This window comes from Trachypithecus francoisi, unplaced genomic scaffold (assembly GCF_009764315.1).
Source record: "Trachypithecus francoisi isolate TF-2019V2 unplaced genomic scaffold, Tfra_2.0 Contig01579, whole genome shotgun sequence".
NCBI lineage: Eukaryota > Metazoa > Chordata > Mammalia > Primates > Cercopithecidae > Trachypithecus > Trachypithecus francoisi.
The window spans coordinates 3,916,733-3,929,230 of record NW_022681442.1 but is presented as its reverse complement, the minus strand read 5'-3'; the positions used below and the strand labels follow the sequence as shown (position 1 = coordinate 3,929,230).

The 12,498-nt window shown below is 39.8% G+C and overlaps 1 protein-coding gene across 1 annotated transcript; it reads left to right on the top strand.

The window, feature by feature from the left end:
• The first annotated feature begins 8,051 nt into the window (after positions 1-8,051).
• Positions 8,052-12,287, top strand: NPS (neuropeptide S). The gene is made up of 3 exons (XM_033178502.1): positions 8,052-8,113; positions 8,225-8,306; positions 11,211-12,287. Exons 1-3 carry the CDS (start codon positions 8,106-8,108, stop codon positions 11,388-11,390), a joined length of 270 nt encoding a protein of 89 aa, XP_033034393.1. The 5' UTR covers positions 8,052-8,105; the 3' UTR covers positions 11,391-12,287.
• Positions 12,288-12,498: the final 211 nt, after the last annotated feature.

Sequence of the window (12,498 nt, the reverse complement as noted above, 5' to 3'; positions counted from 1 at the left end):
CAGTTTTTGATGGGGTTGTTTGTTTTTTTTCTTGCAAATTTGTTTGAGTTCTTTATAGGTTCTGGATATTAGCCCTTTGTCAGATGAGTAGATTGCAATAATTTTCTCCCATTCTGTAGGTTGCCTGTTCACTCTGATGGTAGTTTGTTTTGCTGTGCAGAAGCTTTTTAGTTTAATTAGATCCCATTTCTCGATTTTGGCTTTTGTTGCCATTACTTTTGGTGTTTTAGACATGAAGCCCTTGCCCATGCCTATGTCCTGAATGGTATTGCCTAGGTTTTCTTCTAGGCTTTTTTGGTATTAGGTCTAACATTTAAGTCTCTAATCCATCTTGAATTAATTTTCATATAAGGAGTAAGGAAAGGATCCAGTTTCAGCTTTCTATTTATGGCTAGCCAATTTTCCCAGCACCATTTATTAAATAGGGAATCCTTTCCCCATTTCTTGTATTTGTCAGATTTGTCAAAGATCAGATGGCTGCAGATGTGTGGTATTATTTCTGAGAGCTCTGTTCTGTTCCATTGGTCTATATCTCTATTTTGGTACCAGTACCATGCTGTTTTGGTACCAGTACCATGGTTACTGTAGCCTTGTAGTATAGTTTGAAGTCAGGTAGTGTGATGCCTCCAGCTTTGTTCTTTTGACTTATGATTGTCTTGGCAATGCTGGCTCTTTTTTGGTTCCACGTGAACTTTAAAGCAGTTTTTCTCAATTCTGTGAAGAAAGTCATTGGGAGCTTGATGGGGATGGTATTGAATCTATAAATTACCTTGGGCAGTATGGCCATTTTCACGATATTGATTCTTCCTATCCACGAGCATGGTATGTTCTTCCATTTGTTTGTGTCCTCTTTTATTTCACTGAGCAGCGGTTTGTAGTTCTCCTTGAAGAGGTCTTTCACATCCCTTGTAAGTTGGATTCCTAGGTATTTTATTCTCTTTGAAGCTGTTGTGAATGGAAGTTCACTCATGATTTGGCTCTCTGTCTGTTACTGGTGTGTAAGAATGTTTGTGATTTTTGCACATTGATTTTGTATTCTGAGACTTTGCTGAAGTTGCTTATCAGCTTAAGGAGATTTTGGGCTAAGATGATGGGGTTTTCTAAATATACAATCATGTCATCTGCAAACAGGGACAATTTGACTTCTTCTTTTCCTAACTGGATACCCTTTATTTCTTTCTCTTGCCTGATTTCCCTAGCCAGAACTTCCAACACTATGTTGAATAGGAGTGGTGAGAGAGGACATCCCTGTCTTATGCCAGTTTTCAAAGGGAATGCTTCCAGTTTTTGCCCTTTCAGTATGATATTGACTGTGGGTTTGTCATAAGTAGCTCTTATTATTTTGAGGTACATTCCATCAATACCGAATTTATTGAGAGTTTTTAGCATGAAGAGCTGTTGAATTTTGTCAAAGGCCTTTTCTGCATCTGTTGAGACAATCACGTGGTTTTTGTCTTTGGTTCTGTTTATATGCTGGCTTATGTTTACTGATTTGCGTATGTTGAACCAACCTTGCATCCCAGGGATGAAGCACACTTGATCATGGTGGATAAGCTTTTTGATGTGTTGCTGGATTCAGTTTGCCAGTATTTTATTGAGGATTTTTGCATCTATGTTCATCAGGGATATTGGTCTAAAATTCTCTTTTTTTGTTGTGTCTCTGCCAGACTTTGGTATCAGGATGATGTTAGCCTCATAAAATGAGTTAGGGAGGATTCCCTCTTTTTCTATTGATTGGAATAGTTTCAGTAGGAATGGTACCAGCTCTTCCTTGTACCTCTGGTGGAATTCAGCTGTGAATCCGTCTGGTCGTGGACTTTTTTTGGTTGGTAGGCTATTAATTATTGCCTCAGTTTCAGAGCCTGCTATTGGTCTATTCAGGGATTCAACATCTTCCTGGTTTAGTCTTGGGAGAGTGTAAGTGTCCAGGAAATTATCCATTTCTTCTAGATTTTCTAGTTTATTTGCATAGAGGTGTTTATAGTATTCTCTGATGGTAGTTGGTATTTTTGTGGGGTCAGTGGTGATATCCCCTTTATCATTTTTTATTGGGTCTATTTGATTCTTCTCTCTTTTCTTCTTTATTAGTCTTGCTAGCAGTCTATCAATTTGTTGACCTTTTCAAAAAACCAACTCCTGGATTCATTGATTTTTTGGAGGGTTTTTTGTGTCTCTATCTTCTTCAGTTCTGCTCTGATCTTAGTTATTTCTTGCCTTCTGCTAGCTTTTGAATGTGTTTGCTCTTGCTTCTCTAGTTCTTTTACTTGTGCTGGTAGAGTGTCAATTTTAGATCTTCGCAGCTTTCTCTTGTGGGCATTTAGTACTATAAATTTCCCTCTACATACTGCTTTAAATGTGTCCCAGAGATTCTGGTATGTTGTATCTTTGTTCTCATTGGTTTCAAAGAACATCTTTATTTCTGCCTTCATTTCGTTATGTACCCAGTAGTCATTCAGGAGCAGGTTGTTCAGTTTCCATGTAGTTGAGCAGTTTTGATTGAGTTTCTTAGTCCTGAGTTCTAGTTTGATTGCACTGTGGTCTGAGAGACAGTTTGTTATAATTTCTATTCTTGTACATGTGCTGAGGAGTGCTTTACTTCCAATTATGTGGTCAATTTTGGAATAAGTGTGATGTGGTGCTGAGAAGAATGCATATTCTGTTGATTTGGGGTGGAGAGTTCTGTAGATGTCTATTAGGTCCGCTTGGTGCAGAGATGAGTTCAATTCCTGGATATCCTTGTTAACTTTCTGTCTCGTTGATCTGTCTAATATTGACAGTGGGGTGTTGAAGTCTCCCATTATTATTGTATGGGGGTCTAAGTCTCTTTGTAAGTGTCTAAGGATTTGCTTTATGAATATGGGTGCTTCTATATTAGGTGCATATATATTTAGGAGAGTTAGCTCTTCCTGTTGAATTGATCCCTTTACCATTATGTAATGGCCTTCTTTGTCTCTTTTGATCTTTGATGGTTTAAAGTCTATTTTATCAGAGACTAGGATTACAACCCCTGCTTTTTTTTTGTTTTCCATTTGCTTGGTAGATCTTCCCCCATCCCTTTATTTTGAGCCTATGTGTGCCTCTGCATGTGAGATGGGTCTTCTGAATACAGCAAACTAATGGGTCTTGACTCTTTATCCAATTTGCCAGTCTGTGGCTTTTAATTGGACCATTTAGTCCATTTACATTTAAGGTTAATATTGTTATGTGTGAACTTGATCCTGGCATTATGATATTAGCTGGTTATTTTGCTCCTTTGTTGATGCAGTTTCTTCCTAACATCGAAGGACTTTACATTGTGGCATGTTTTTGCAATGGCTGATACCAGTTGTTCCTTTCCATGTTTAGTGCTTCCTTCAGGGTCTCTTGTAGGGCAGTCCTGGTGGTGACACAATCTCTAAGCATTTGCTTGTCTGTAAAGGATTTTATTTCTTCTTCACTGATGAAACTTAGTTTGGCTGGATATGAAATTCTGGGTTGAAAATTCTTTTCTTTAAGAATGTTGAATATTGGCCCCCACTCTCTTCTGGCTTGTAGAGTTTCTGCCGAGAGATCTGCTGTTAGTCTGATGGGCTTCCCTTTGTGGGTAACCCGACCTTTCTCTCTGGCTGCCCTTAACATTTTTTTTCTTCATTTCAACTTGAAGGAAATGAAGGAACTTGAAGGAAATGAAGTGAATCTGACAATTATGTGTCTTGGAGTTGCTCTTCTCGAGGAGTATCTTTGTGGCGTTCTCTGTATTTCCTGAATTTGAATGTTGGCCTGCCTTACTAGGTTGGGGAAGTTCTCCTGGATGATATCCTGAAGAGTGTTATCCAACTTGATTCCATTTTCCCCCTCACTTTCAGGCACCCCAATCAGATGTAGATTTGGTCTTTTCACATAATCCCATATTTCTTGGAGGCTTTGTTCATTTCTTTTTCCTCTTTTTTCTCTAGACTTCTCTTCTTGCTTCATTTCATTCATTTGATCTTCAATCATTGATACTTTTTATTCCAGTTGATCGAGTCGGTTACTGAAGTGTGTGCATTTGTCACATAATTCTTGTGTCATGGTTTTCATCTCTATCAGTTCGTTTATGACCTTCTCTGCAATGTTTATTCTAGTTATCCATTCTTCCATTCTTTTTTCAAGATTTTTAGTTTCTTTGCGCTGGGTACATAGTTCCTCCTTTAGCTCTAAGAAGTTTGATCAATCAAAGCCTTCTTCTCTCAACTCATCAAATTCATTCTCCGTCCAGCTTTGATCCGTTGCTGGCGATGAGCTGCGTTCCTTTAGAGGGGGAGAAGCGCTCTGATTTTTTGAATTTCCAACCTTTCTGCCCTGCTTTTTCCCCATCTTTGTGGTTTTATCTGCCTTTGGTCTTTGATGATGGTGACGTACTGATGGGGTTTTGGTGTGGGTGTCTTTTCTGTTTGCTAGTTTTCCTTCTAACAGTCAGGACCCTCAGTTGCAGGTCTGTTGGAGTTTGCTTGAGGTCCACTCCAGACCCTGTTTGCCTGGGTATCAGCAGTGGAGGCTGCAGAAGATAGAATATTGCTGAACAGCAAGTGTTGCTGTCTGATTCTTGCTCTGGAAACTTCGTCTCAGAGGTGTGCCCAGCCGTGTGAGGTGTGAGGTGTTGGTCTGCACCTAGTGGGGGATGTCTCTCAGTTAGGTTGCTCAAGGGTCAGGGATCCACTTGAGCATGCAGTCTGTCCATTCTCAGATCTCAGCCTCTGTGCTGGGAGACCCACTGCTCTCTTCAAAGCTGTCAGACAGGGTCATTTACATCTGCAGAGGTTTCTGCTGCTTTTTGTTTAGCTATGCCCTGTCCCCAGAGGTGGAGTCTACAGAGGCAGGCAGGCAGGCCTCCTTGAACTGTGGTGGGCTCCACCCAGTTCGAGATTCCCAGCAGCTTTGTTTACCTACTTAAGCCTCAGCAATGGTGGGCGCCCCTCCCCCAGCCTCGCTGTCATCTTGCAATTAGATCTCAGACTTCTGTGCTAGCAATGAGGAAGGCTCCATGGGCGTGGGACCCTCCAGGTCAGGTGTGGGATATAATCTGTGTGCCGTTTGCTAAGACCCTTGGTGAAGTGCAGTATTAGGGTGGGAGTTACATGATTTTCCAGGTGTTGTGTGTCTCAGTTTCCCTTGGCTAGGAGAAGGGATTCCCTTCCGCCTTACACTTCCCAGGTGAGGTGATGCCTCACACTGCTTCAGCTCTCGCTGGTTGGGCTGCACCAACTGACCAGCACTGATTGTCTGGCACTCCCCAGTGAGATGAACCCAGTACCTCAGTTGAAAATGCAGTGGCTCACGCTAGGAGCTGGAGGCTGGAGCCGTTCCTATTTGGCCATCTTGCTCAGGATCCAACTGATGTTTCTCTTTTATAGATTTCTTTTCTTATTTGTAGATACAATATCTCAGTATCATCCATTTTCATGAGGAATATTAAGGTGTTTCTTTTTAAGGTTTTCTTCTATGTTTTCTCTTATTTCCTTTGAGTTATATTTTTCTGCATATTTTGGTCTCCATTTTTCATGATAAATTACTATTGCTATAGAGTTCTTATCTTCTTTGTTTTTGTTAGATTATGACTTCATACATATCCTTCATTTCAGTGTGTCTCTGGGTTGTCTGTTTAAAAGTGGACACTAAAAAGTTCATGGCAGGATTTTGTGTGTTATTGGGAATTGTCAACTGTGAACTTCTGTGTACTGCAATTGGCTGAGATGTTTTTATTAGAAATCCTAACATCTGTATCTCTAGGTTTTTCCTCTTGGGCTTCTCATAGAGGATCTTCTATTGACTTGTCCTGTGGTTTAAGACCTGTCTGGCAGTATGCTGAGAGTTGTGTCAAGGAAGAGGTCCATGGGTCTTGGCATTGAGTGTAATCCTTATTCAATCTTTGTTTTTAGAAAGATACTCTTTCATTTCACTATACCTGATCCCCTCTGTTTACCTTCTCCTTAGAATAAACCTCTCTGACCAGATGCAGTGGCTCACACCTGTAACCCCAACACTTCAGCAGGCCAACGCAGGAGGATTTTTGCTTGAGTCCAGGAGTTTGGGTTTGAGACCAGCCTGGACAACACAGTAAGAGTCTGTCTCCACAAAAAAACAAAAAATTAGCTGAGTAAGGTGGCGCATGTCTGTAGTCCTAGCTACCTGGAGGCTGAGGCGGGAAAATCCCTCGAACCCAGGAGGTTAAGGCTGCAGTGGGCCATCATCATGCCACTGCACTCCAGCCTGGGCAACAGAGGGAGACCCTGTCTCAAAAATAAAAAATAAAAAATGAAAAAATAAAAATAATAAACCTGTCATCTCCTGCCAATTCTAGACAGTAGACAGTGTCTGGCAATGGGAAGTTGGGAGGGGATGTGTTATTGATTGAGCTGATTCTTAAACAAATTTCCACTTAACCCTCCATTTTGATACTGTCTTCACTACATGCAAAAATAACTTGAGTCTGTTGGGGGTATTTCAGTAAGCTCCTTTCTCAGATCTACTTGATCAATTGTTTACCGCTTAATAAAATCCTTCTGCATTCTTTTTTGGTTTGTGTGTGTGTGTGTGTGTGTGTGTGTTAGCTGAAACAACCAAAAGTAAATGTGTATGTTCAGTTCCTCAGTGCTCTTAGGTCCTTTGTCTTCTAATATCCACACAATGTCCCATATGAACACTGATCAAAGACGTTTGGATCACTTGCCTCAGCCCCTCAACTTGGCTCTAATCCTGTGAGGCTGGTTCTCTTGAGAGTCTGGGTCATCTGCTTCTCCTTGTGAAAGACAAACTGTGACTATATGATTGACAGCTACATAACAATCATGCAAATGGCAGTTCCCCAAAGAAAGAAATGCAGTGATAACAAATTGGCAGCAACTGTCCCAGACACAGGGCAGCTTTGTCCTCCAAAAGGTGCTGATCTCGAGGACGCACGGATTATCCTTGGTTGCTTTGTATTCAAACACTGTTGGCATCATCTCAGAAACACTAGTTATCCAAGCAGAAAGCACCTCCCTTGGTGTTTTTCTCCATTGTAAGCCTCAGCAACATCTGTTCACACTTAGCGCTCCTGAATCCATTTATTAATGCAGATGCCCATTGAAGTGCAAGGACAGCAAAGGCTTCCTGGAGAAATCCCATACCCTGGGGAGGAAAAAGGAAGCCATGACAAGCAGGCTTTCCCAGAACTGTGGGCCTGGGACTTTGGGAGTGCACGTGGCATGGACAGGGCACACACAGTGTCCTTCCTTTATTTGGATGACTAGCAGAAAAGGTGTGACGTTTGTTTTCCTACTTTGATGAAATCCTAAAAGAAAGAAATCTAAAGTAGAAAATGTAAATAATCTGCATTAGTTGTTTGGATAATTTTTTTTTTTTTTTTTTTTTGAGTTAGAGTCTGGTTCTGTCACCCAGGTTGGAGGGCAGTGGTGCAGTCTTGGCTCACTGACACCTCTGCCTCCTGGGTTCAAGCGATTCTCCTGCCTCCTGCCTCAGCCTCCCAAGTAGCTGGGATTACAGGTGTGCACTACCATACCTGGCTAGTTTTTGTATGTTTGGTGGAGATAGGGTTTCACCATGTTGGCCAGGCTGGTCTCGAACCCCTGACCTCAGGTGATCCACCCACCTTGGCCTCCCAAGTGCTAGGATTACAGGTGTGAGCCACTGTGCCCAGCCGGGTAGATGTTCTTTATTCCTGTAAGCATTTTGTGTTAGTTTCTGAAACATAATGTCTGGGGCATTCAAAGAAAGAATGTCATCCTTCTTAAAGGTTTAAATTCTAAGCTAAGAAAACCTTTTGTTTCCTTTTGAGACCTCTAGCCACCCATGCCACAATGATGCAGTCTCAAAGACAATGGTTTTGAAGGACATTCTTAATGGCAAACTTTAAATGAAGTCCATCATTGGCAGCTCAATGACAATGCCTATATGTTATGTCCTTTTCCTACTTAACAAGAACAAAAGGCCACAGCCAGAACAATTAGTCATATAGGAGGGATGAGATGACATTTTCACTCCCGAATTTTTCTGGTATAAAAGGGCCACCCAGTGAGGGTCTGACAGTAAGTGTGAGAAAATTGGCAATAAAATCACCTATCTGCACAGATTTTCGGAAGTCCAAAATGATTGGGTAAAAGGCTACGTTTTTCTGCAAAGAAAAATGTTGAATTTTTATGTGCTGTTTTACTTATTCTTGCCTACATGAGACTAAATTTTGATTGTGATTTTTTCTACTTTGCAGCTCATTAAAACTCAGTCTCATCCTAGTTCTGTCGCTGTCCACAATGCATGTGTTTTGGTGTTATCCAGTTCCATCTTCTAAGGTAAGGATTTGCCTCCATTTTAGATACTTAAATAGATGACTAGAACGGTGAAGTATGTAAATTCCAAATACTTGCAAGGAACATGTGACAGAAAAGTAATTTCCTTTATTATTAGAGTTCTCAATGGGAAAAAGTCAGCAGACTGATGACGTTAGTAAAAGAAAATATTTGTGTGACAAGTAATACTAGATTATATTCAAATTTGTTTTGAATTATTTAGGGTTTGCTCCTGCAAAGGGAAATATTCATTTCAATCTAAAATAATGTGTTTTTTTGCCAATGGCAATTTATTTATTCCACATGCATTCATTCATAATCAAAGTGAACACTTAACCATGGAAACTATATTAAAAATAAAGTGGTCATTTTTCAAAAACAGTTGAATTTTTTTCAGATGTAGAATATAGATCAAATGTTAGATCTAAATAAAATATCACATAAAATATTAATTCATATATTTATTAGAGAATATTGATTGAGCTCCTATGTTCATTGAACTGTTCAAGACATTCAGAAAGTAAATATCTTTCTTTGGAATATTTAATACTATTTCTACATCATATTTCAGTTGTTTTTATGTCAATATTTTGTTTACAATTTTAAAATACCTTTTGTCATTGATGGAATTTTGAACTTTAACTTTTTTTCACTAAAACTTAATCTGTCACATTATAATTACTGAAATCAATGTGATTTATGAAACTACTTTTAGGATAAAAGGATGTCACATAAATCCTAAATGATAAATGTATGTCCAAACATAATGATCTCTAGTTATTTATATTATTGGCCTTTTCACTAATCTTTGCATCTGTCATTTTTCTATTTCTTGTTTACTTAATATAGCTTCCTTTTTTTGGTTTCACTCCTGTGAGCATTCAACATGAATTTAGTCATCAATTCTTTAAGACACCACATTGATCAAGCTGATGAGTCACAATCCATAAATTGGTATATTTTCTCAAGTGTCTTCCTAATTACTTTTTGTTCTTTCCCCAAAGGTTTACTCATGACGTTTCTGTTGAATAACAGACTCTTCTCTGTAGCTTTTTAAAAAGAATTTAAGAACGTACTTTGTTCTAAAATACTTATGAGACTTCCTTGTCCATAAATGAAATGTTTCTCCTTTTGTTACATTTTCCTTATTTCTATTTTTGCATGTGACAGTTTTGTTCCTATTATTACCTAGTCCTGTAGTAAGAGTGTGGATGCTATTCATGCTAATTCGATTGCTTAGGGTGAATGATTATGAGGGCAGAAGACACATAGTCTTTTATAGTGTTTGTTGCGAACTTCACTGAGTCCATTAACCAGGCAAATATACAACCTTATTATGTTAATGAGTCTGCCCTGGCAAGGGCTGCCTTCAATGACCAGCAAAGTGCATCAGTGTCTTTTTAGAGATGTTACAGGAATCTCATAACCAGAACTGATACATTCCTTTTGCAGTGTAAAGGTGGCATCATGAGTATTTCTGGAAAGAACTGGCTTGCTTCCCTTCCTGCAATGACTCAGAGGCCCCTCCCTGCTGGGGATTTTAAATAGAAGGCATTCTATCTATCATGTTTAGATTTCCTCTGTTAGCATACGGAAAAAACACATAGCAGTTGTCCGACTAAGAGTGTCTGATTGGTTTTCTCATGACCAATATTTCTGAAATTCTCTGACCAAACTCTCTGAGATGAAAAAGGAGGAAAAAACCCCCAACTTCTTTTCTCCCCAGAGGCCAGTGGGAGTGATTTGTCTGGGATGCACTGAATCTTCAGTAAACCACCCACTCGTGGGTGAAGAATTACAGGGAATGCTTTACGCCCTCTGGCCCCAACTCAACTTCCAAATACAGTAACCTGAGACCACACTTGTTTTCCTGCACCTTGATAGAAAAAAAAGTCTGAGTTTTACATTTTAGTACGTCTCTTTATTGATAATAAGAGCACTCAATTTCCTTTTTCCTCTTGTAGTTCTAGTCTAGTTGAGAAACCTAAACTTGGAGTCAGATGCTTCGAAAATAACAGTATCTACTTCACAGAGCTTTGTTCGGGAGTAGGACAAGATGATGCCCATAATGCAAGCAGCACACCGATCATGGATAAATCTGTGTTTTGTATTACTGGCGAAATTTGTATTAGCCTCTTATCAGTGTGTTATAATTCTTCTGAAACCATGCACGAGGGAAAACGTGACAAGTGTTGATGATTCATACGCAAACCCTGGGGCAGAGCTACCTCTTGGAATCTCCAGCCCTGAGACACACGGCATGCACCTTTGGTCTTTTACTTAGTTTTTTTTCTGCAAAATATGGGGTTGAACTTCAGGTTCCTGAAGGCCAGTTTGCACTCTAAGATTGCAGATCTGTTTCTTCCACCACTAAGTGCCCTACACTATCCCACACTATCCAGGCCTCGAGCCAATGATGAGGACCTGAACTAAAGTCGGAAGTTGAAGATGCCGTTGTTCAAGTAGGAAGACATCCTTATGGGGAAACTTGGCAAATGGCCCAGGACAGGCCCCAGGAGAAAGGTGGTTCTGATTGACACCTACAGTTTGATCCTCATGGATTGCTTTTCTAAGTCAATTTTAAAAATGATTCCCAGGGCTAATTCGTGCTGCTTGAAATATTCTTTATAAAATAACAGCAACAAGATAACTTATGTGTAGTGCCTGATGTAAATACAGAAGAGTAGCAAGTATATAAGCAGTGTAAAAATTAGACAAGTTGGTAGATCACCCCAAATCATATTTTGTATCTTGTTAAAGTAGATTATTGTTTTAGCAAAACTTCTGCCTTTAAGATGATTGATATATTGGATTTATCGCCGTAAGATTTTGAAAATTGTTACTGTTGAAATACACTTTTAACCCTAAGGCTGTATTCTCTTTCTCCTCCCTCATCTGAATTGCCAGGTGTCTGGAAAATCTGATTACTTTCTCATTCTGCTGAACAGCTGCCCAACCAGATTGGACAGGAGCAAAGAACTAGATTTTCTAAAGCCAATTTTGGAGAAGATGTTTGTGAAAAGGTCCTTTCGCAATGGAGTTGGCACAGGGATGAAAAAAACTTCCTTTCGAAGAGCAAAATCATGACTAAGTGCGCAAAGGACTCCGGGAATTAATCTCAAATTGTAGAGTGTGACTGACATGCTCAAAGTCCATCGTCTCCTTATCATTGAGTGTCGGCATGCTCTTGATTCTCAAATATTTTTCCTCTCCTAACTGGTACAGAGTAAATTGTGTAAAAATAATAAATAAATAAAAAGTAAACCTGTCTCAAACCTGTCTCAAACTTCCACTTGTGAGAGAAAAAACAATTTATGTGGTCCATTAGTAAGTTTTTCCCGAATGAGATGGACACTTTTGCTTTGGTTTTAACTTGGCCAGAATGCATGAGCATGTTGACAGTCATCACAATTGTATGATTTTTTTCCTGCCTATAACATCATAACATGAATACTGCGATATTTGTTTTTCTTTTTAATACCATTTTCTCAAATGACTTAACAGGCCCAATTCTGGGGGGCGGGATGTGCTATTTCTGTTTCTAAGGGGCTTGTGAAGTTAACCAACATTAAGGTGAATGGTACAGCTGTAGCAATCAATTAATTAATTGAAACCAAGAACAAACATCGCCGGAGCCCTCTAGATGTAATTCTTGTCTCCCTTTTCCTATTCCAAATATATTTAGCTATAGGGTGTTGTTTTGTTGTCTTGTCTTGGAAATTTGTTGCCTTTTAAAATCTTTAAACACAGAAATGCTGCCAGTAACAACAACAACAGAGACTGACAGTGCCCTGTGTTGTCGGGGCAGCCGTTTGGAAATCTGTTCCCCAAACTGTGCTGATTAGCGCCCTCTCCTTTCCCCCTCCTTCCAGGAAAGACCCGCCACTTTTTGCATTGAAACTCCTGACACTGCTTTTTAAAAAGGGTAACGCGACATTGGTTGACGTGTTATTTCAAATGCATAACGTTAACATATATCTGTTCACTCATACTGGATTCTGCAGCACACTAAGGGTGTTCGCTGTAAGCCACACACAGCTCCTAGACTGGGGGCAGCGGAAGCCTCGGGATGACCTGTCCTTAGTCATCAGCTTCGGATAGAAACACAGTCTTCAGAAAACAGTACTCATAGTGAGCTGGTCTCACGGTAACCAGCTAGGTCCACACAACCAAATCGGTTTCTACACAAAGCAGT